This window comes from Squalius cephalus, assembly GCF_949319135.1.
Source record: "Squalius cephalus genome assembly, chromosome: 8".
NCBI lineage: Eukaryota > Metazoa > Chordata > Actinopteri > Cypriniformes > Leuciscidae > Squalius > Squalius cephalus.
Genome location: NC_137129.1, coordinates 29281569 through 29307300, shown reverse-complemented (window position 1 = coordinate 29307300; position 25732 = coordinate 29281569). Strand labels below are relative to the sequence as shown.

Below are 25732 nucleotides of genomic sequence, written 5' to 3'. Positions count from 1 at the left end.
TTTTTTAACTGGTATCGGTAAGTTCAGCAGAGCTACCTGATCAAAATAGTTTCATTCGCTGAAAAGTCAATATTTATGCATGAGATGGACGTAACCTTGTATGCTTAGACAAGCTTCGACTTACAGCAAATCTATTTCCTTACCTTTTAAACAAGTAGAATAAGTTGTTTAAAGGAAAGAGTTACCTGAGTAAAATTGGCAAACGGCAAACCACATTTGCATTTTACTGAATTCAAATTTTATTTTTATTCAAAATTAATTTTACATCAAGTTTTTAGAAGACTCAAAGTATAGGCGCCACATTTTAACTCATTTAAACATGTATAACTCATTTAAAATGTGCAGACATTCTTCATAGACTGTTGAATTGCTCTGACATACACTGGTTCCCATGACAAAGACTTGTCACAGGAAGTGCAAACTCGTGACGTCATATTGGAAACAAACCAGTCTAGATAACTAAGCTAACCTAACCTAGCGTCCATTCAGCTTAGGCTAAGCTAAATAACTTCTACAGTTAGCGTTTAGCATCATTTACTTGAAGCCTTTAACTACAGCTTGTGCTGTGCACAGTGCAAAGCGATCTAAAATACTTTTCCTTTAACCCCAGTTAGGGTTCTGATTTTTCACTTTCTCTTTCCTTATTTTCAATTCTTCCCAGCTGAATTTCACCGCCACTAGTTTAGGAGTAGTCCTTGCTGAGTGCTGTTGCAATTAAATCTAAATTTAATTACCTGTAAACTGCGTAGCTAGAGAATAATTCTTATAGTAATGAGAATTTTCATCAGCATGTTGACTAAACTTTTGTAAGGACACACGCACCACCTTAACACTAGAAGTCCCAGAGATTTGTAACCCTCCTTTAGCCAAGTGGATGCTAACTGGTTAGTCTTTTGGCTATCATTAGCATCAATTCATGTGTAAATGTGGTCATTACCTGAGCAATCTGCAGGGGGGTTGGGGGTGTGTGTGTGAATGGTTGCTGGTGGCTTGTTTGTATGTGTGGGGGAGGGAGGGCTGCTAAAAGCAGAGAACTTGATTGACCATGTCTCACATTGGCATGTAGGGTCTTGCCCAGGTGTAAACAGGTATGAATTAGCACATCTAATGAGAGGTAATTCCTTTTGTGCTGAGATGGATAAAATCTCACTGCACATAGCCTACTACTTCAGTGCCCTCAAGAATTCTGTGGTGTACGAACCTCCTCTCCAAGAAAAGAAAATGCAGACAAGACTCACCACTCAGCAGGCCTTGGAAATGATCCTGAGTGAAGTAAACCCTTGTGACTCAGATGGAGAAGACATAGAACTTCAGCCGGATTCGGACTCAGAGCTGTCTGATCTGTCTTCAGGTTAAGTTTCATTTCATATTATTTCCTATTTCATTTCAAACCAGTAAGTGGAAAACACCAAAAAAGCAGAGTGGAGTGACATAAATATTTACTCTGCCTTTTTTGTATTGTCCACTTTTTTGTTTGTACTACTTAGCAGACATTCACTGCCATCTGAAGTGCAAAACATTATTAGTTGTTTCCTTGCTTTAGTTGTATCTTTTTATTTAGGAAGATATTTCAGACATTATTCCGATACAGAGAAGGAGATACTGGAATTATTATTAGTATCTATGCATGCATTTGTGATATCATTTGACTTTTCCATTGCTCACAATTTGAATTTGTTCACACTGCAGATGAGGAGACTGCTCCTCAACCAAAAAAGAGAGCCCGTTTGGGGACTGACCTGACAGAGACAGCGAAAGATGGCACAGTGTGGCGTGAAGAACAGGTGGGGACGCGTCTCCCTTTCACCCCAATAAAAGCGTACGCTGCAGATGGAGAGCCAACGGCTAAGGCCAGGAAAAGTATCTCGAGTCGCCTTCAGAGCTTCCTGTGTTTCATCACTCTTGACATGCTTCATAGCATTCAAGAATGGACTATTCAACATGCACAGGAAACGGAGCATGTTCATTGGTTCATGGCCCTCCCTGAACTAATGGCATTTATTGCAATTGTCATCTTGCGGGGGCTTACCAAGGTTCCATCACTACGTGACTGCTGGTCAGCAAACCTGGGAAACCCACATATCATTGGAACAATGCCGCGAAACCGCTTCCAAGACATCATGCGACACCTACGCTTTGATGACAGGTCCACCCGGAGTGATCGAGCAAAGACTGATAAGTTTGCTGCAATTTCCAGTGTGTGGGGATCATTTGTCACCAATTGCATCACGTCCTACAACCCTGGTCTACATATCACCGTTGATGAACAGCTTTTCCCGTCAAAGACTCGCTGCTGTTTCCTGCAGTATATTGCAACTAAACCTGACAAGTTTGGGATCAAGTTTTGGGTGGCTTGCGACCTAAAATCCAAGTACATTTGTAATGTCCTCCCATATCTTGGCAAGGACCCTAGTCGTCCCAGTGGAGAGAGACTGTCTGAAAATGTAGTGATGAGGCTGATGGAACCATTCCTAGACAAGGGCAGAAATGTTACCACGGACAATTTCTTCACATCGCTGTCACTTGCGCATAAACTTCTTAGCCGGAAAACCACCATCCTCGGCACAGTCAACAAGATTCGCCGGGAAATCCCTCAATCCGCTAGACACACAGATCGCAATGAATTCACCACTCAGGTATGTTGCAGGTCTTTTGTGGTTCTATGTTTATGTGTTTCTAATTTTTAGAATCAACACCGCCAAGTGTGTCATTGTGTGTAAAAGTGCTAGGAAAATAACAATTTATCTTATTTATTAGGTGTTTTCAACCACTGCTGCTACGCTGACGGCGTATGCGGCCAAACGGAAGAAGACCGTCTACATTCTTAGCAGCGTGCACAGCGTGATTCAGACTGATAATACCACCAAAAGGAAGCCAAGCACTGTCACCCTTTACAACACCACAAAGTGCGGCGTGGATGTGATGGACCAGATGGTGCGGGAGTACACTGTCCGCACAGGGACACGGCGCTGGCTAGTTGCCGTGTTCTATAACATGATTGACATGGCAGCACTGAATGCACATGTGCTGTATCAAGCATGCACCGGAAGGCAGGAAAGACGGGTGGACTTCCTGCTGGAGCTTGCAAGAGAGTTGGCTAACTCTCATATGTGTGCGAAGAAGGCAAGAAAAGAACAATTGCTTCGGACACAACCCTCCACACCTAGCCCTGGAAAAAGAGCCATGTGTCAGGTCAAACACCAATGCAAGAACAATCATGCCACTGTGCGATGTGTTCACTGCTACAGATACACATGTGGTAAATGCAGACGGGAGATACCATGGCAGTGCCAGGATTGTGAGTGATTGCTGGAATGTACTCACTCACTTTTTAATATTATTTGTAAATATGTGTACAAATGGTTGGTTTCTTTTTTATTTTATTGTGTACTGTTTTTATCAATAAATCTCAGCAACAAAGGAAAAAAAAAAACATGTGTGTTGATTTCTCCCTAAGATGGCAATGTGAAACACAAGTTTCCTTGAAGTGGCTCAGCATGGCCCCACATCGTTTACATAACAAAAGCAACCGTTCACAGGTGATTAAGGATATTAGCCTAAAGCCTTCCAGCCCATCGGCTGTCCTGCGGGTTTTATAGGTAGAAAAGCCAAATGGCTGCTCTCTGGGACTTCTAGTGTTAAGTCATTTATTTCCTCTTGGCTTACGCCCTTTCCAGAAAATATTCTCTGAACCACACAAGTCTTAGCCTCCTAACATCCACAGCTAAGATGATAAGGATACAAGACACTTGACAAGCTAGCTACACATGAACACCTAGCTTTATGCTACATACCTAGCTAACCTATTAAACCTTAGCTCTGAACTCTTTAGGGTCATGCATTAGTCTCTCACCCCTAGTGTGCCAAAAATGTCGCAGATCCTCTGCTTAACCTGACCTTAACCAGACAGGAGACCGAAAGGACTGACAAGCCATCGCGAGGAACACTGTTCCACCCATGACTGCAGACATCCTACAGCACCAGAGCCAAACGTAACTGCACCATGAGAGAAGAGGACCAACGACCCATGACCCAAGCCAGAGTTACAGCCACACCGAGCTGATCAAGATTATCATCTCCTTACCCCATCATAGGGGTATGAAACAGAAGGTAAACAACCTCACATAACAGATCACAGCGTCCCACAAGGAGCGGACCTGTGCTCAAAGCCTCACACACCAGCTAGAGGCTGAGGTTCAAACCAGATTCAACGCAGCTGGACTAAGCATGCCCAGGACCAGCACAGATCTGTCACCATGGCAACAACCCAGGTACCAGCCAAGCCCCTTGGAGAAGCCATGGAGGACAACACCCTCAACCTGCAAAAAAACACAGGATGACCAACGGCTGTCAACGACAACATCCTCTTCCACACCATTCACACAGGTGTCAATTGGAGGCTCCACAATGACAGTTGGATGCACCTACTCAGAGCTACAGGAGCTGCTGACACACGCAAACCAGCTCCCTCAACAGGACTCACCCGAGGAGTCCTGTAAAGTACAAGCGTTCGACTCCTTGCCTACCCCAGCTTAGGCAAGCTCACATCGGCACCGCCATAAGGACGGAGCAACACTTCAATCCTTCAGACTACTCGTGACTGAGAGGTTAACAACTACCTTCTGACCTCCTGCCACCAGCACTAGGTCAACCTGAAAACCTCTCTATGCTACATAGAGCCCTAACCACTTCCTGCAACCACAAGCAAACACCTGCTCCAAAACTAATTGACTTCAGAATGACAGGTGACACTCTGTCAAGGCACCTGCTGCCTCGACGTCCTGCTGCACCAACTCAAAGACCTGGACTTGGCTACTGTTTACATCACCTGATGGAACGACCACCGCTCCAGGAAACACAAACAACCAGAGGCCACCATGGCCTTCCAGCCTTGTATGACAGAGGTGTGTCTGATCTTCCTGCACTTCCAACGTCGTTCGTGGTTGTCCTTGAGAGGAACAACAACGATCGAAAGGGGGAAAATATGTAGCGTCTGGACCAATCAGACACACACAAATTATTCATTTATTTAATGAATAATCCAGCAAACTCACTCTCCCAACCGAGGCCTGTGAAACTTCCCCCAAAAACTAACATCCCAAATGAAGCTAACACACTGGCAGGACGCGGTGTCTTGTTACAGGACACACTGAGACTGATAAGAGTTTTACGATCCAAAGGAATGTCCAGAGAGCTGTGAATCTCCCTTAAATTCTTGCAGAGGAGGAGAAATGAACCCTGTTAATCCTATATATTCTATATATAACCACTTGATAAATGTGTAAACATGCATCTAATTTCCCCACCTCATGATTTTCCTTTTATGTGGTTGGTTTTTGTATTCTTGTAAACTCTATTGGGTTAATATTTCAGACTTTTCAGCAGGTCAACAGGCCAGGGCAGCAGGCTTCGACTCACAACAGCCATGTGCTCGAAACCACTATGCAAGTTCATCATATCTTCTCCACCCAGCAGAGAAGAAAACAACTGCAACTTGTACAGTAGTCTCGCGTAGCCAGACCTTCAGACTGACGGCAGAAGGTCTGGACTCTATCGCAGCTTTTCTTGGCCAAGAGGACGTTTGACTGACATATAACGCAACCAATCACAGTTCGTTTTGTTCCGCGTCATGTTTAGGGGCGTGCCAATATAATGTCGATGTCCCTACACAGACCGGCGTGCATTTAATAAATTATTCATTCAAGAACGTTGTGCAAGTTTACTGCAACAATGGAGCCGCAAACTTCACATACTTTTGAAAATCCAGCGTTTAGTTGATCCTGGTAAGCGCTCATTTGTCTCAGTTGTAAACACAACGGCTTTCTTCTTCCACGAGGGGTTTTGGCGTCACGGCATTTGTTTCCAGACGGACCGTTAAAGAACGCGACACACACGTCTCGCGGACATCCTGTAGAATTCAACCAATCAGGTCGCGACTTCGAAACTCCTGAAGTGTTTCCAGAAAAGTGTGCCATATGCATCAGACGTTTAGCCAACGTTCCGTGGGCGTGACGTCTGAGGCTGAGACTACTTGTACAGTGACTTTTGACACTCACGGACCCATCAACAAACTCAATTTTCAACCACTTCAAGAATTGTATCCATGCAAGTATCAATTTAATGAGGTGCTCTGAAAATGATAAGCTGATGGTTCTTTTCATAGTTAAATAGATCTTTTCCATAGTTCTATTTCCTGCTTCCGGTTCCATAACACTCACCATTTTACCTATGCATGTATGTATGTATGTATGAATGTATGTATGTTTGTTTAGTTTAGTTATGTTTGTGATTTAGTTAATAAAACTTGTGCACAATTATGTATTTGGTTTCTGAGCCTGCTTGCAACAAAGTCCATTTTACGATCTTGATCTTGTTACATGCTCTAAGTGCTGTGCATGCTAAGAAATAATTATTTTTCGGTGACCATAAAAGATACACTTTTCTTAGAATAAATGAATAATCAAAGAGTTTGTTGGAACTGATTAATTGATTGTAATATTAATTTAGTTTACCTCAAAGTTAATCTAATTAACTGACCCAAATATTAATAATTAATCATAATTGGTAATTATGAGTTATTATTAATATTTCCCCTTTGAGCTAATATTGTTACAGGACAAATAGGTTAATTGATTGTAATATTAATTTTACAACATTAAGTTAATTCTATTAACTGATCCAAATATTCAAATAAAGTTATGATTGATTATTAATATTTCTTTAGAGGTCAAAATTGAAGATATGAGATGCTGGTTTCAACCTAAATTGACACAAATTAATGCATTCCATTTTAATGTAACAAAATGGATTTTTAGCCTTGACAAATCAGAATCTGATAAAAGTAAAGAGGTTATGGAAACTGGTGTGGAACAAAGTAGTCTGTGATAATAATGATGAGCCAAGTCAGTATGCAGCAGCAGGTGCTGCTATATTCACTTATGCCATGTTTGGTCTCTATAAATTGGTACTTTGAAGATCGAAATGATTGTGTACATGATATGCCGATAGTTGCACAACATATTAGTATTACAAGAATCTTTCTTAGTTTATTCATCAGAAACCAATCCAGCTGCACATGCAAATGAGCACGCTTAAAACAAAGATTCATAAATCAACCACAGAGGATTTTTTCCGCTTGGAAATTCCACCCTTCTCATTGGTCAAGCAAACCCAGAGAGATGGGGCCTTTCTCATGCTTTATTAGAGACAAATTCACAGTGATGCTGCTCTCTCTTCTTCTGGCTCTCTACTGCTGCTTCTTCGGGTTGATGTCTGAGGGGACCAAGGGCCCCAGCAGGCCATGACCACCATCTGCTATGCTTTCACTCTCCCAAAGGAGTCAGACTGTATTTTCTTCAATCCAACTCAGAAGAAAACTGCAACCTTACCATCACTGAATGGGCAACGATCAACTCTTGGCCTTCTCGGTATGTTCAGGGTGCCGTGCTGTCCAGCGTGGCCTCAGCAGGCCCCAGGGCAGCAGGCCTTGACTCACAACCAGCCATGTGCTCATTCAGGAGGGAGAGGACGATCTCAACAACAACAGAATCAAGGACAACCTCATGAGTTCAACGTCTTCATTCAATGCAGAAGTCGTCCATACCAACTCCCACCATTTGCTCTGCGTGTCCTTTCCGGCCCAGGGCCGACAGGCCACGATCTGCACTCCAGCCATGAGAACAGAGTCAAACTAACCATGGTTAGTTCATCATATCTTCATCCAGCAGAGAAGAAAACGATTGCAACTTCAACATTTGACACTCAGGGAACCATCAACAACAATTTTCAATCACTTCAAGAATTGGGTCCACTGCACAGACCATGCAAGTATCAATTTAATGAGGTGCTCTGAAAATGATAAGCTGATGGTTATTTTCATAGTTAAATGGATCTTTTCCATAGTTCCATTTCCTGCTTCCGGTTCCATATCACTCACCATTTTACTTATGCATGTATGTTTGTTTAGTTTAGGTATGTTTGTGATTTAGTTAATAAAACTTGTGCACAATATGTATTTGGTTCTGATTCTCTGCTTGCAACAAAGTCTATTTTACGATCTTGATCTTGTTACATGCTCCTAGCGCTGTACAAGCTAAGAAATTATAATTTTTCGGTGGCCACGAAAGATACGCTTTTCTTAGAATAAATGAATAATCAAAAGAGTTCATTGGACGAACTGATTAATTGATTGTAATATTAATTTAGCTACATCAAGTTAATCCAATTAACTGACTCAGATATAAATAATTAATCATAACAAGTTATGAGTTATTAATATTTCCCCTTTGAGCTAACTCGTTACAACATGAACGGTTCTTCATGAGCTGTCCTTCTGAATGTGAACTTCCCTTCTGAACATGAACGGTTCTTCAGAACATAGGCTTCTCTTGCCTACTCCTTGCTGCCAGAGACCTGGCAACGCTTCCTCTCACACAGCTGAGACAAAATTGGCTTGAGGAAGGAAACAGTTGAAACCCTCAGTGTGGCTTGAAGATGCTCATCGGCTAGTCTGGACCTGTACTTTGACTTATTGAAGTTCATGGTGGAGAAAAGCTTTTCACATAGATATGTGCTCCCAAAAATGCACATGGTCTGCTTGAACATCCTGGAGAGCTCAGGGAAGGTGGGTGGCAATTCTCTCAAAAAATGTCCAAGCTTGTCTGCGTTTCCACTCACCTCCCTGAACTTGGCTTTGAGTTCAGAATTGCACTACAGGTCAGTAAAATTTTTTGAAAAGTGGCTCTGTGCGTTTTGAAGTCCGCAAACCTCAAATTCCTCCTGTAGCTTCATAATGGCATCAGCATACTTCTCACCACTGAATGGTATGCCCACATCCATGAGTGCCTTGCATGCTGGAAAATGGCAGAGGTTTGTCTGAGAGAGCTGGGCTTTCCATAACACAAGTTTTGTGGAGAATGCCCTCACATTGTCATAGGCAGCACTCACAAGCTGCCCCTGGCCTTGTAACTTCCTGTTCAGTACATTCAGCTCCTGTGTGATGTCAATAAGAAAAGCTAAGTCCATGAGCCATTTGGGATCACTTAACACAGGAACAGCCATCCCATCCTTCTTTATGAAGGCTTTCACTTCTGCTCTCAACTAAAAAAAACCTCTTCAAGACATTTCCCCTACTGAGCCAAGATGAAAAGGTCAGAAATGCGCTCTGCCACTGTGTTAGCTGAAAGGCTGATGTTGCTAAACTGACCCTTCTTTTCTGGACAGACTTTACTTGCAGTTAGTAACATGCACTTTTGGATGAACTTTCCTTCCTTGAACGGCTTACCGGCCTTTGCAATCATCTCACTCACCACGTAGCTAGCTTCGACTGCTGCTTCATTCTCTTTCTTTGCTTTCTTGAATAAATCTTGTTGCCTCAATAGACATTTTTTAAGATTGGCAACCCAGTTCTTTCTCTCATCTGCCTGGTATTTTGCACACTCCTCAGCATGTCTAGTTGAGTAATGACGTCTGATGTTATATTCCTTGTACACCGCAACTTTCTCTGTGCATATGAGACACGTAGGGGTGCCTCTGTGCTCGACAAAAAAATATTCCGTCTTTTCCTAAAATTGCCTGTGCTCGTCGCCAACCTTTCTCTTCACGGCACATTTTGAGAGAGACAAGACTGGTGATGGCATATATTTTCCGTCCACTTCCGTCAGGAACCTGTTTCAACCAAGTGACTAACGTTGATAATTCCCCAGGTATTTCGCGGTTGGCTATGACAACTATTGACAACAAACGCCGCCGGAAGCTGTCACGAGACTATCTATGGTAGCCCATAAGTGATAAAAAAAAAAAGCGCGGCACACACAACGACTCAGCAAAAAGGTGCGTTTCAGAACAACGCGCGGGCCGCACTAACATTAACCCTCTGAGGTCGGCAAACGTGCCCCCGCATTTGCTGGATTTTCTTCACATTGTAGAATTATAAACTTAAATTACTCCGTCATTTATGGTCATACAGAAAAAAGAAATATAAAAAAAGAATCTGTGATATTTCTACTTTTGTGTGTGTCCACTTACAATCAAATCAAAACATTGTGCTTTTGTAAAATAAAGAAAATAAACAGGGTGTGCGTTCTGCCTCTCCGTCGCGGTGAACTTTTTTTTTCTTGAGCACGTCTATAAACTCAAACAAAACTCAGCGAATACTTGTCACACATTTATGAGCCATGGGTCATTCCACGAAATCAGTGCCTTTTCAACTTTGAAAAATTAATATAAAATAAGTTTAAACAATTTTTTTTAAATATCCATTAAATGAAGACAGCATAAAATAACAAGAAATCGTATTGTGCCATCTCAGGCTATGTAATTTTTTATTTTATGACTATTTATCTACCTCATGTTTTGATATTTTTGTCATGCCTGTTACAGACACATGCGTTACTATATACTATAGTTTTAATTAAAAATATGTTATAGTTTTCACATATATGAGCAGTATTTTAGTCCCTCTTTTCACTGGAATTGTTTAAAAAGTTAGATTTTTTTTTTCAATCTTATATTTGTCATTCAGATGACCAAGAACATACAAATTTTGGAGGGTGACCACATGTCAATTAAGAAAAATATATATTTTTACAAGAGAGATATTAAAAGAAGGGCTTTGTCAAAAATACAATATAGATAGGGTTACAATGGAAAAACTTGGAAGGCCATTTCAAATATAATTTTTATATTTTTTTATGAAATTAATGACAGTAACAGGATTGACATCATAGTAACAGGAATGACCAGAGTAACAGGGATGACAGGACACACATTCTTCAGCGTACACTGCACATATTTGTTTACATAATTTTGTAAAGTTTTACCTTTTTAAATTGTATTACTTGACATAGTTGTATTAGTGAAGCACATTACATTTCTAAGAGATCTAAAGATTTAAGGGAATTGTAATTAGAGTAATTAGACCCATGCGTCCATCTGTTTGTCTGTGTGAGTATGTCCCCTCACAGAACTTAAAATATACTGATCTGGTTCAATTATTAGGCAAGGAAGATAATCAGATCTTGGTCTTTCTATGATCATCTGAAAACAGATGCTAACATTTGGTTTCACTTTCTTGAACATTACAAGTTTGGGGCGAGGGTCTGCAGTCACCTTACTGCTATTGTTTGTAATCACACTTACATGGATGAATTGACAATGAGTTATGGAAAAAAATTGTTTTATTGAGACTAATCATCTTTTCCTGGTCATTAACATGTTAAAACCAACTGGAAGTATTAAAACCAAACAACAACAACAACCAACACAAAAAAGGAGCCAACATTTTACCAAAAGGCAATAAGGTAACCAGATGCAGATGCACCAGCAATACCAACTCTGAATGATATAGGCATTGGCTCAATAAAACACCCAGGATGACCTTTAAAAATGTTTGCAATTTACACAGATAAACTTTAAAAACAGTGTGGCTAAGGTGACACCTAATCTATGTCATCCCTGTTACCCCACATGTCAAAACCTGTTACTATACCCGTTACTATACAAAAGTAACAGGCCTGACAGTAACAGGTTTGACAAATTCAAGCTAATTTGCTAATTGCTAGCTATTAGGGCAAGGCCACAAAAGCACATGTTGTACACTTTGAAAGGATATTACTTGTAGATATTGATTACATTAAGTTAAATAAATAATTGTTTAAATTTTTACTTTAAAAATCAATAACAGTTTTGACATTGCATGGTGTCCCCACCTCAGTTACACCTAATAAATCATCAAAATAGAGTATTATAGAAGAGAGAGAGAAACAAACTTGTGTTTTAACTGTTGGAATAATGATTGAGAGATGATATAACTTCCTGGAAGTGATGTCACAGGAATGTACCATTATTTTGCAAGGGGTTTTTGGTGAGGGTAACAGGCATGACATGAAATCAGGGGACACCGATAAAATGGTTTATATTTTATTTAAAATAATGTATATTTATGCCAAAACATTGCTTAACAGTGACACTATACTTAGAACAATATGAAAATGTGATTTATGTATAATTTTGCCTTCAATTTGCAAATTAAAAGTCCTGCTGAAAAAGAACAATCACAGGGAGGGACAGACCAAAAACCTTACCCTTATCAGCATAAATGCAATTTTAATTATTTAAAATAATATATAAATGACTTTAATTTAATGTAATATTGAGGAAATAATACATAGTACTATTATGTTTTTAAATCACAAATTTATTTGTTGTTATAGTAATTCTACGTCTGATTATTTCTCAGGGACACAAAAGGCACCAATTTCGTGGAATGACCCTACCTTTATAAACATTTAAGTGTGTACTTTTAAATGATCGGATTCAAACTGAAAACAAATATTCTCTGTTTAAGTAATTTGTATAAAACCAACAAGATGTCCAGCTTCTCAAACGCTTCCTAATTATTTTTTTATTTGAACACGCCCACTCGCGCAAAAGATATTCACATGCAAATCTCCACATGGAACGCGAATGCGCTCATTACCTCAAAAACAAAACACCAAAACACTTCACAAGTCTCTGCTTTTCGTCGAGTTTGAAAGACGCGCCGTGAGCTTACATTGGATTTAGGCTACCTCAGAAAATGAAGAATGCGATTTGAAGACAAGAAAGATGTAAGGTAAGAAATTCTTACATATTAGTTTGTTATTGTTGCATAAATTTCACATTGCAGTTGAACTGTTGCTAGATATATGGTGAATATTATAATATTTAGACCCGTGTTTACTGTTACTGTGTTTGTGGATATCTGCTCAAACATAGATATGTATATGGTAACCATAATGTTTTATATTTGAGCGCGAGCGCGTTTAAATGTATCATATTTGATACATTCGAAAAGCAAAACGCACCAAACGGAAGTAACATTGAAGTAACATGATAATCAATATATTTTTCTCTAGCTTAGTTGTTACTGAAATATTTTGGAAGATTTATAGGCTGCTATGGTTATTGTTATTATTATTTTATGCAGCACTGCGCATAGCCTATGCCTACAAGGCACAACAAACCTGGTGTTCATTATATTATATATTGTTGGAAACATTTGTGTGTGTGTGTGTATTCTGTGAATTTTAAAAAGCAATTTTAACCAGAAAAATCTAAAATGTATTCCCAAAATCGTGCAGGCCTTTCTCTTGATATCAGTAGCCTATGTTCACTTTTTTTTTTTTCAGGGCCCAGATGCCACTCCTGCTGTCTCTGTACATGAACCTGGTAAAGTGAAAATCAAACACCTTGGAAATAAAAGGTATGTACAATGTTTTTAGGAATGGCACAAAGGTCTCTGTCTTTGGATCATTGGTTTCAATGAGTGCTTTTTTGTCATTTGTTGTGTATCTTTGGATTATGTTGTGTTGTAAATAAATCAAACAATCTAAAAGCCATTATTTTTTAAATCTCCTCATTCTTTGTGCAAGGTTGCTCAGAATGATAGGGCCTGATAGCTCCTAATAGGGCCGTTAGGGGAGGGTCTTTGTCTTTCTCAGGTGTGAAAAGCTTACATATTAATGAGCTCCCGCATTTTCACACAAAACACGTCGTAAACTTTTTTAAATCAATATATTGTCTTATCTGAATGAGCAGTCAGGGTGATTTTCACATAGTTTTAGAGCAAATATTCTAGGCTACGTCATACAATTTTCAAAAGTCTTGTGAAGAAATAATCAGTATGGGTTTCATGACCTTATTTCAGTGAGAATTTTTTTTTGTATTTTCACAAACCACGCATAAATGTCATTATCTCAAAACTACAAACTTTTACACACATGCTGCTGATATATTATTGTAGCAGAGTTTGTGCTGAATACAGTGTAATTAGACTTTAGCCATGAAAATGTCACAAGTAACAGAAATAAGCACAAATGTCAGAGCATGTCAGAACACCTCCAGGGCCCAGAAACCAGCTCAGACCCCAGAGGGTTAAACTTTGATGTCAAGTAGGGGGCCACAAAATGTCATCCACGAGTTTGAGACCACTGGTTTAAAATCATACTTATCTGACTGTTATCAGGACTGTTGCTTTTCACCCTGAACATGCTACCCTTAGGAGATATCATTAGGAAGATTGGCATTAGTTTTCACTGTTATGCTGATGCTATTCAGCTCTATATTTCTTCGTGCCCCAACGCGAAGAAATTACCAATTCACAAAATTAACGGAATGCATAGCTGATATAAAAAAAGTTGGATGACTAGTAATTTCCAACTAAATTCTGAAAAAAAAAACCCAGTTTCTAATTATTGGGCAAAAAACCTCTGCACGTATTAACTTAGAATACTGTCTTACACTTGATGGCTGCTCAGTCAACTCTTCGTCGTCAGTTAGGAATCTGGGTATGCTCTTTGATACCAATCTTTCATTTGAAAGCCACATTTCTGGCATCTGTAAAACCGCATTCTTCCATCTTAAAAATAATCTAAATTACAACATGCTTTCAATAAAAAATGCGGAAGTTAATTCATGCGTTTATGACCCCAAGGCTAGATCATTGTAATGCTTTACTGGGTGGTTGCCCTTCCCTCTTAATAAATAAAGTCCAGTTGGTCCAAAACGCAGCAGATAGAGTTCTTACTAGAACCAGGAAGTATGACCATATTAGCCCAGTTGTCAATACTGCATTGGCTCCCTATTAAACATTGTATAGATTTAAAAATATTGCTGACTACTTACAAAGCAGTAAATGCTTTAGCTCCCCAGTACTTGAGCGAGCTCTTAACACATAGTCCTTCACGTCCATTATAGTCCGGCAATCCCAAAATTCTGGCCAGTTGATAATACCTAGAATATCAAAATCAACTGTTGGCTGTAGATCCTTTTCCTATTTAGTACCTAAACTTTGGAATAGTCTTCCTAGCATTGTTCGAAAAGCAGACACACTCTGCAGTTTAAATCTAGACTAAAAACACATCTCTTTAACCTGGCATACACATAGAACATTATACATTTCTATTCAAATCAGTTAAATGATTTTTAGGCTGCATAAACTAGGTCAGCCGGTACCAGGAACACTTCCTATAACACCGGATGTACTCGTTACAGCATAAGAAGAATGGCATCTACGCTAATGTTAGTCTTTGTTTATTCCGATGTTTACTGTAGTCAGCCGGATCCGGGCCGTATCCAGATCAGATGGTGGAGCTGCGCCTAGACACGACCAAAACGCATCCTTGAAGTGTCAGCAGAGATTGTCAACTAGACTCTTCCCTGTGAAGGCATCATCGACAGGACAGCCATCGGCACTGATCCTCAACAAACCCATTTCCATACCGGCATGATGACTCCAATCTTCAACCAGATGGAACTGGATAAATATTCTGAATGTTCTGATCCAATCTAACTTCTGACCTGTAATGCTGCCTGAATCATAATCATACACTAATAGTTTGTTGGCCAGAAGAGAACTGGCCCCCCGACTGAGCCTGGTTTCTCCCAAGGTTGTTTTTTTTTCTCCATTTGGTCACCTGATGGAGTTTTGGTTCCTTGCCACTGTCCCTTTTGTTGCCTTGGCTTTAGGCTTGCTTAGTTGGGGACACTTGATATTTAACAATATTATTGATCTCCAGCGTAAGTTCAGTGATGGTTCATTTTTGTTGTAAAAAATTAATTTTTATATATATATCCGCTCTGGAGAAAACACTGATTTCATCGTCCAGCTCCGTTCAGTTCTCATACAATGACACCATTGACACCATTCCTCCGCAGCCACAGGACTTTGTAATGTGTGCAGAATGTGGTTTTGTATTATCTTGTTGAAATATGCATGGACGTCCCTGGAAAAGATGTCTTTTTTTGGAAAAGAAGGCAGCATATTGTGCTCCAAAATCTCTATGTACTTTTCAGCATTAACCCTCTGGGGTCTAAGGTGTTTTTGGGGTCCTTGAGATGTTCTGACATGCCCTGACATTTGTGCTTTTTTCAGTTGCTTATAAACATATTAATGGCATAAAAATTACACACTATTTAGCACAAACAGGGCTACCAGAATATGTGAGCAACAAGAATGTACATGTCTGCATTTTTGAGAGAATAATGTTTATGCGTGGTTATTGAAAAAACTAAAAACTAAAGTTTCTGAAATAAGGCCATAAAACACATTCTAAATATGTGCCAATAAGACTTTTGTCTAATGGATGTCATCACCTAGGGTTTTTTCTTCAAAATGATGTGAAAATCACCCTGCCTTATCATTCACATAACACAATACATTGATTTGAATTTTGCAAAGCACTTTCTGTTTGGAAAGGCAATATGCGGAGTGGGCGTCAACGATCATGCATATTTAGTGGTTCACACCTGAGGAGACAATGGGGCCTGCATACTTAATTCGCCATTCATTCAGGTGAGTCACTGAGCCACAAGAATGCAAGAGCAACAGTTGGAAGCATCTCAATTCTTTTTTATTTTTCCACATATTGTGCTTACAATTTGGCCTATAATATCCAAGGAAAACATGTCTAGTAATTGTGCAGTTAATTCTCATACTGTATTTTCAGTTTTGGAATATTTATCCTCTCCCCAAATTTGTCACTAATAAAACACAATAAAAATTATTTAAAGAAAAGGCTTATATTTACCTTTTAATAGTTTGTTTACATCTACCTTGTAAATATATATTTTTATTAAAAATGTTACAATTACAACAACAATTCAAGTGTAATCTTTCTTTGTAAAAACTAAAGTATACATTTTATCATACATATTTCAAAGTTAAGGATTTGATTGATTATTTGATTACTTTATTTTTGACAAAACATACTATATTTAACATGAGCAAATATTGGCAAACAAAAGCTTATTTGAGGTGGCAGATATTTTACAGTAAAAATGTATAATCTATCCAAAACTAATCAACGAAATGTTGTCTTTCATATGTCTGTAACATAGGTCTTTCATTTTTATTATAAGAAATATAAATGTTAATTTGCAGTTTAATACGTTGCTTATACAAATACATTTTATTTCAACATATTTCAGTCGATTTTTACTCAGTATAGCAATACAGTTTGCTAAAACCGAAACATTCATTCACAAACAGAAACGCCTGACTGTAACGTTGTTTTTATGAAATATTAGGGCATATAAATGTTAATTTTCAGTTTAATACGTTGCTTACAAATAGCCTACATTTTATTTCAACATATTTCAGTCGATTTTTACTCAACTCAGTATAGCAATACAGTTTGCTAAAACATCATCATTCATTCACACAGAGACGCAATTTAAATTTAAACTGTCTTTTTGCGAGCTGTGGTAAACAGCGCGCATCTCTGCGGCTGCAGTTCATTCATTCACAGAAACGCGATTAACTTGAGAAGGAAAAAAAAACTTACTACATATTCGGATCCTCTCTCCTGCAATACCCGCGCTCTGAGGTAGATTTTCCATTATTATTATTCCTCACAGCGCTGCCAGATGGTGTAAACACGTAGGCTACAATGATTAAACTTGTGTTTTCTCGAGCTGATGTGGGCATTCACAGGTTTGCTTGGATTGCCTCAGTAATTTGCGTTTGAATAGCACGCGCTCTCCGTGGGCGTGTTCACATTACATTTGAATGAGCTCTAATTAGCTCGACTGGAATCGCTCTCTTTTAATAAAGATTTCACAAGATGAGAATATTTGTTTTTTATATAAATTACCTCATTTAAAAGAAGAGAATTCAAGCTTCATGCCTGTGTGCCTGTATGCCTGTTTGACTGAGTATTCGCTGAGTTACAGTTCATTTTCGGACGCGTTTCAGAATGGTCTTCACTGACAGAGAGAAGGCAGAACTCGCATCACGTTTATTTTTCTTTATTTGGCAAAAAGCACAACACTTTGTTTTTATTGTGAGTATACACAAAAATAATACACATTTAACAGAATCGATTGATGTATGAAACTTGCTTGTAATATCAAAGTCAACAGAGCAAAATTAATTTCTTTTGAACTGAACTGAAAAAAAGCGAGCCTATCGTGCCGGCGCGATTGTCGACCTCAGGGGGTTAATGGTGCCATCACAGAAGTGCAAGTTACCTTTGCCAAGGGCACTGACACAACCCCATACCATGACAGACCCTAGCTTTTGGAGTTGTTGCTGGTAACAGTCTGGATGATCCTTTTCTTCTTTGGTCCGGAGCACACGGCGTCCATTTCTCCCAAAAAATACCTGAAATACTGATTCATCTGACCACAGTACACGTTTCCACTGTGTGATGGTCCATCCCAGATGCCTCCGAGCCCAGAGAAGTCGACGGCGCTTCTGGACACTGTTAACATAGGGCTTCCTTTTGGCACAGTACAGTTTTAAGTGGCATTTGTGCATGTAACTACGTATTGTGGTACTTGACAAAGGTTTGCCAAAGTAGTCCTGAGCCCATGTGTTGATATCGTTTATAGATGAATGACGATTCTTGATGCAGTGCCGCCTGAGGGATCGGAGATCACGGTTGTTCAGCTTAGGCTTGCGCCCTTGTCCTTTACGCACTGAAATTCCTCCACATTCCTTGAATCTTTTAATTATGTTATGCACTGTTGAAGGTGAAATAAGCAAATGTCTTCCTATCTTTCTTTGAGGAACATTGTTTTTAAACATTTCAATAATTTTCTCACGTATTTGTTGGCAAACTGGCGATACTCGGCCCATCTTTGCTCCTAAAGGACTAGACCTTTCTTGGATGCTGCTTTTGTACCAAATCATAATTACAATCACCTGTTGACATCACCGGTTTAAATCACATCATTATTTAACCAATTTACCTGATTACTAGCCCTAAATTGCTCCTGTCCCAACCTTTTTTGGAATGTGTTGCAGGTCTGAATGACAGGAAAGGATGTATATTTACAAATGAAATTAAGTTGACCAGACAAAACATGAAATATTTTGTGTTCACATTGTCTGCAATGAAATGCAAGTCAAAGTACATTTACAAATCACTACTTTCTTTTTTTATTTGTGTTTTCCATACTGTCCCAACTTTTTCTGATTTGGGGTTGTAGAATACACCGTTCCAATGTCCAGTTATTACGCAACAAAACTGCCTCAAATTTCTCCAAAGACTCCACAAACGCAGTTGCTTCCTCTGGGGTAGTCAATTTCTTTGCTTTACCATCGATCATCACTGGGGATGCTCGATTAATCGCAATTTACATGAAATCGCACTTAAATCAATTTGGCTTATTGCGATTTTGAAATCACAAAGGCTGCAATTATTTTTTTTATGCGCAGCTTGTCACTGATGTACAGCTCTGTAAATGCTGCTCCATCTGAAAGCACTGAGTTTGAGTCACTTATAATGTGCATTTGAAAAAGCAACACGTGTCAAACATCTTTCCAAACATAAGCATTTATGAACCTCTTGTCAAACAAAAGACATTTAATAACATGCTTTTTCTCCAAACTCACATCATAACGACAGTTGAGCATCCTTCTTAGTTTAAATCTAGACTAAAAACACTCTTTGTTAAAAAATAAAAAATCTCTTTGACCTAGCATACACAACACATTATAAACTTAATTCAATGTTAGGCTGCATAGATTAGGTCAGCCGGTACCGGGAACACTCCCCATAAATCCTGATGTACTCGTTACATCATAAGAAGAATGGCGTCTACGCTAATATTAGTCTCTGTTTATCCCGAGGTTTACCGCAGTGCACCGGATCCAGGCCGTATCTAGATCTGATGAAGGACCTGTGTCTGGACACGACGACAACGCAGTCCTGAGGTGTTAACTAGTCTCTCCCCTGTGAAGGCCTCCTTCTCTTCCCTTTATCTCTGTATAGATAAAACGCTGTCAAAATAGTTCAAATTCACATGGTTACTCGGAAGCGATTAATTCTGTATTATAAATTAAGGCCAGACAAGTAATTTTTTGAGGTCAAGTTGTAAGAAAGACTACACGCCATTTTCAAACGCGCATACCTATAGACTGAACACGTAATACGCACGTGCACGCGGTCAGCGTATTCACAGGGCTTGCACCTTGGAACCTATTTCGGGGTTTGCGTTCTCGAGCCACCAGACACTGTTTTGTGCGGATAAGCCGGCTGGAGCGCGTTAGGGTTTTCTGTTGGAACGGTGTCGTGTTAGCGGCCCCTAAGGTAATAACTAATGATCTTTGCAACAGAAGTGAATCTGTCTGTCGAACTCGTTGTCGTAATGATACTCTAGATCTAATATTATCACATGGAATAGATGTTGATGCCGTTGAAATTCTGCAGCAGAGTGATGACATCTCAGATCATTAGGGGAAAGTGGGGTGAGTTGTGCCAGTTTTTACTCAAAGTGACTTTAAAGTGAGGACATGGCAGTAATGCCTTCAACTTAAGGATGTACATATATTTCAGGATGTGGTGCATCCCTGAGAACGTACTCGGTTACCTAATGTAACCTCTGTTCTCTCTAGAAGAGGGAACGAGTATTGCATAAGTATAGTTTACGCTACGGGAAAGTCTTCTTTCTTCGAGATCTGAAGCCAAAAATTATCCTTAATTTTGTATTCATTGTCAACGCAGTGCGGCAGCCGGCAGACCATGGCAAGCTGTATAAGCGTGCTCATTGGCTGCCCGGCGGCAACTGCTTAAGCCTACCAGTGAGCCCTGCGTGACGTCACACCCAATGAGCTTCGCGCCCTCCACACCCTTCTAACCGTCAAGATGGGTGTGGCCAGTGTGTATGTAAGGAGGGCTCGTAGGCTGAAAAATCTGATTTTCTTGTCTTCAGCGAAGCTCTTCGCATCGCTGGATCTTGAGAGCCGCCGCCGTTAAAACCAGCGACCAAGCAAGCCTAGGACAGCGCTTGGGGAAGCCGGCCGCCTTTCTCTGGCACCGCCAGGTTTGCTAAAATATAGAGCTGCACGATCAATCGTTAAAAGATCACAATCTTGATTCAAACACCCATACAATCTTATTCCCTGTGTCTATTAAATCTTTGACAAAATCATACCAGGACTTTCAAATCTGTGTCCGCGCTGCCGCTGAGCCAGAGAGAGCAGTTGTAATGTTTAGGTATGAAATAGCTTCACAAACAGTCTTTTCAACCAGTATTGTTATATCTGTGTTAAATATTCAATAAATAATCACATAAATACTGAGATAAGTTAAGATATAAATACTGATGTCTATGGTAGAGATCAAACTATGGCAAATTACCTTTTGAAAGTAACTTGGTGCTTCAAACAAAGATTGTATCGATTACATTGTTAAACCACTAGGCGACGTCAAGTCACTGTTAAAAATGTATTTGGCATTGAATCATTCGTTCAAGAGATTTAAAAAAATTATTAATCCAGAAATTAATGAAACAAGTGAAGTACTTATTCATTCAAACCAAAAAAAAAAAAATTAAAAAAATTTTTTAAATAAACATGCAGCAATGAATATTTCATCAGAAGCGTTACAAATTGCATGTTATTTTGTTTAGTTCTGTTAAGTTTAGTCTGTTAAGAATAGTGGGAGAAATGTGATCTCTATGTGAAACAACAACAAAAATTGTGATTCTCAAATTTATCCATAATTGTGCAGCTCTACTAAATGACAAAGGTAGGAGGTATCTGATCACATGAAAAATAGGGGGCATGTCTAACATAACCACCTTATTGCTGCTACCAACAACAATAAAAATGAAACCTAAAACAAATATACAATATTAAATATTTTACATAATCCATTGCAATATATCATAATTATAATAAATAATCATAATCCACCAGTGAACTAAACAATTCCTTGCATCAAATATAAATTTGGCTCCTACACTCACTTTGACAAATGTGATCTTGCAGGTGCACTCGTCACTGTTGAGGTTGCGAATGACAACATCACCGTAGTGCTCGAGCCATCTGTCCTGACTGAATACGTTGTGGATGCAAGTTACCACTTTATTCCACTCATAATGATCACCGGAGCTGAAGAGGAAAGATCATGATCAGATAAGAAAAAAACATCAGATACAAACTGGCTTGATTATTTTGCCGATTCATGTTTGGAATCTAGTACATAATGAATGTACCTTCTGAATCTACAGTGTATTGCAATCAGAAAATTGGATGCTAAATAAAACTAATATATGTAGAATATTGAATATTGAATTAATGTTCAAAAAGGTACTTTTAACATCTCTCAAAAACTATGAAAGCAAAATAAAATGGCTATATAATCTCAGCTACACATTTTCAGTAATCTCATGTCCTATTGTTCATTAATTTCTGCATTCATGTCTAGAAGCAGATGTTAAGCAGATGTTACCATCAGAGAGCTCAGTTGAACTATACTCACTTTGGTAGAGTGACATTAACCATTCCGGTTGAAACTATTTCCACTGACTTCCCCCAGAACTTATACTTCCATCTCTGGTCTGAAAATGTAAAATGAAAGAATAAATGAATAAATGAATAAATCAGAATTCTATTTGAGGTGCGCAATTTCATTAAGTAATCTTTATTTGAAAGAATTCACTCTTTTGCAATGTCTCAAAAAGACTTAATTGTTAATGATTTTAACATCCACATAAATAATGAAAAATATGCATTGGGATTGGCATTTATAGACATTCTGAACTCTATTGGAGTTAGACAATGTGTCAGGGCACACTCTTTTTTCGTAATTCTTTAGAAAAAAAAAATTGGATTTGGGCCACTTTTGCCTGCAGTGTGAACGTAAATACTGATTATCACTGAGTTTAGCATTTAATGTCTAATGACTGGGTAAAAAGTAGTTAGCAAATTTTATTTATTACAACCTACTTTTTACCTAGTCTTCAAAAACGTACTGGGCTCAGGGCAGCATTAAATGCTAAACTCAGTGACTATCAGTCTTTTACACCAAAAGTGTACACCAGACAGAGATTTTAATCTACATCCGGGTTAACCTTCAACAACAAAAAAATATTTTTTTAGAAAGTAGTTGCAGTTTCCCAAATTATAGTGGTGAACCTATTTTGGAAAATATTGCGCTTGGGTTTATAATGCGTTTTTTTCTCTCACTTCCGTACCTACAATGTGTTTGACTTATGGTAAGTCTTTGAAGTTGTGAATTAGGTTATGTAGTAGACAATGTAGTTCCATTTCAAAGCAGTGACTTATGGGAATTGTAGTTCTAGTAAATAGGACCTCACATGCACATTTGCATTGTTGTAGTATACTGTAGGTATATATAACACCAAAACGTCCTCTGTACTCGACGATTTCTTTGCTTGTCCCTCAGAATTTTTACTTGATGTGTACAAGAACAATTACAATTACTACAAATTGCTGAACACTTTTAGTTTTTGATCTTACTACTCTGAAGGGATTGAAGGACACATTTGTTACGTCTTTTAAACAGTATGGCTCACTTAAATATTATCACCTTGGTTGGGGTTCCAAGCGAACCATAACTAAACTAAAATATGACGTGTAAACACTGCAGATCACTGATTGGTCAGAGAGAATAGTCTGCATCATTGGATTTGCAACACAAGACACCAAACCTGCTAACAGCAACAGTCACCGAAGTATCATTTGTTCGCACAATTTTTTTAAAAGACTTGCTTTAAACGACCGCCGCACACAACTTGAAATAAGAAATGTCGTTTTAGAATTAAGTTACTTGCTTAATAACTTGTGCCAGCCCTGAGGCATAATCACCAAAAATGTAGAAAATATAGTAAACCTGATAAATGCAATGCACTTATGCTGAATTTGCAAGGGAAAAATAATATATAGCCACGTTTCTACCGCAGAATCTTTCCCCAGGAACTAAGAACTTTGGGGTGGTACTCTGAGTTTCGACCGCAAGAACCAGGGTCTAAAATAAAATGAAGTTCCGGGTAAAAATTTCCCCCTCAGAAAGTCCCTGCTGGTGAGGTAGTATTTTTTCAAAGTTCAGGAACTTTCAGGGCTGGGACTTGGGCGCTGAACATGCTGATTGGTTGAGTTCACGCAGCATTTTGATTGGTTGACTCCACGCAGCATTTTATTTCAACCACCATTTGTTAAAGTCTGTTGCGGTGTGTGCAATAAGAGTTGTTTGCTATTCAAATCAACAATGGAGTTTAAAAAATACGAACGAGGTTTAGACTTTAAGCTTAAATTCAGAGGATGAAATCCAGCGGGAACTGGAAAATAGCAAAATGTTAAGGCCGCTGTTGAGAATTCTAGTAATCCTGCACTCTCAAGTTACATGATTTATTGTAAAAAGCCTGGCCATAAAATATCTGTTTTGTTCTTAACCCTTTTAAACCGGCTGTGTCGTCGCCGACACATCCAACCAAGCTGTATTCATGTTACGCAACTCTTCAACTGTTAGCACTATTAAAACAATTCAAATTGCCCCTGAAAGTAGACAACATGTGCTTTTCGGCAATATATGGCTTATTACGGTAATTTCATGCTTTCCGTCAGCAAATGACAGCAGCTTTCTTGCAGAGCGGGAAGGAAGGTTTTGAACAGAGAGATACTCTAACACAGTTAGAGTGTTTTGGATTGCATACAATAATAAAAGAAATAAACATAAACATGCCAAATGAAGTAGAAGACAGCAGAAGAGGCAATTGGGATGATTTTTGATGAAACTTGGGAGGCATCTGAGCATTTCTTTTTTACGCATCTTAGCATGTGGTGTGTGCATGTGTATGTGTGTGTGCATATGTATGCATGCATATGTATATATGTGTATGAAAAAAAGCCTCCAAAGTGAAAACTGTGCAACCCAGTATACCCAATATATACACTGTAACCCAATATATACATTGAACAAAATTATAAACGCAACACACTTGTTTTTGCCCCCATTTTTCATGAGCTGAACTCAAAGATCTAAGACTTTCTATGTACACAAAAGGCCTATTTCTCAAAAATATTGTTCACAAATCTGTCTAAATCTGTATTAGTGAGCACTTCTCCTTTGCCGAGATAATCCATCCACCTCACAGGTGTGGCATATCAAAATGCTGATTAGACAGCATGGTTATTGCACAGGTGTGCCTTAGGCTGGCCACAATAAAAGGCCACTCTAAAATGTGCAGTTTTATCACAGAGTACAATGCCACAGATGTCGCAAGTTTTGAGGGAGCGTGCAATTGGCATGCTGACAGCAGGAATGTCCACCAGAGCTGTTGCCCGTGAATTGAAATTTAATTTCTCTACCATAAGCCGTCTCCAAAGGAGTTTCAGAGAATTTGGCAGTACATCTAACCGGCCTCACAACCGCAGACCACGTGTAACCACACCAGCCCAGGACCTCCACATCCAGCATCTTCACCTCCAAGATCGTCTGAGACCAGCCAGCCGGACAGCTGCAGCAATGGGTTTGCATAACCAAAGAATTTCTGCACAAACTGTCAGAAACCATCTCAGGAAAACTCATCTGCATACTCGTCGTCCTCATCGGGGTCTCGAACTGACTGCAGTTCGCCGTCGTAACCAACTTGAGTGGGCAAATGCTCAAATTCGATGACATCTGGCATTTTGGAGAGGTGTTCTCTTCACAGATGAAACCCGGTTTTCACTGTACAGGGCAGATGGCAGACAGCTTGTATGGCGTTGTGTGGGTGAGCGGTTTGCTGATGTCAACGTTGTAGATCGAGTGGCCCATGGTGGCGGTGGGTTTATGGTATGGGCAGGCGCATGTTATGGACAACGAACACAGGTGCATTTAATTGATGACATTTTAAATGCACAGAGATACCGTGACAAGATCCTGAGGCCCATTGTTGTGCCATTCATCCACGACTATCACCTCACGTTGCAGCATGATAATGCACGGTCCCATGTTGCAAG

At 39.2% G+C, this 25732-nt stretch overlaps 1 protein-coding gene across 3 annotated transcripts in view; it reads right to left on the bottom strand.

Annotated features, from left to right (window-relative positions):
- LOC307162534 (oxysterol-binding protein-related protein 7-like) overlaps positions 1-25732 on the bottom strand; it is a 272901-nt gene that overhangs the window by 23448 nt on the left and 223721 nt on the right. For all 3 annotated transcript variants that reach the window (XM_079877912.1, XM_079877913.1, XM_079877914.1), the window contains 2 exons: positions 22251-22329; positions 21736-21880 (listed from right to left, as the gene is read on the bottom strand). In XM_079877912.1, coding sequence (XP_079734038.1) covers positions 21736-21880; positions 22251-22329 — 224 coding nt within the window. The remainder of the gene's footprint in view (positions 1-21735; positions 21881-22250; positions 22330-25732) is intronic.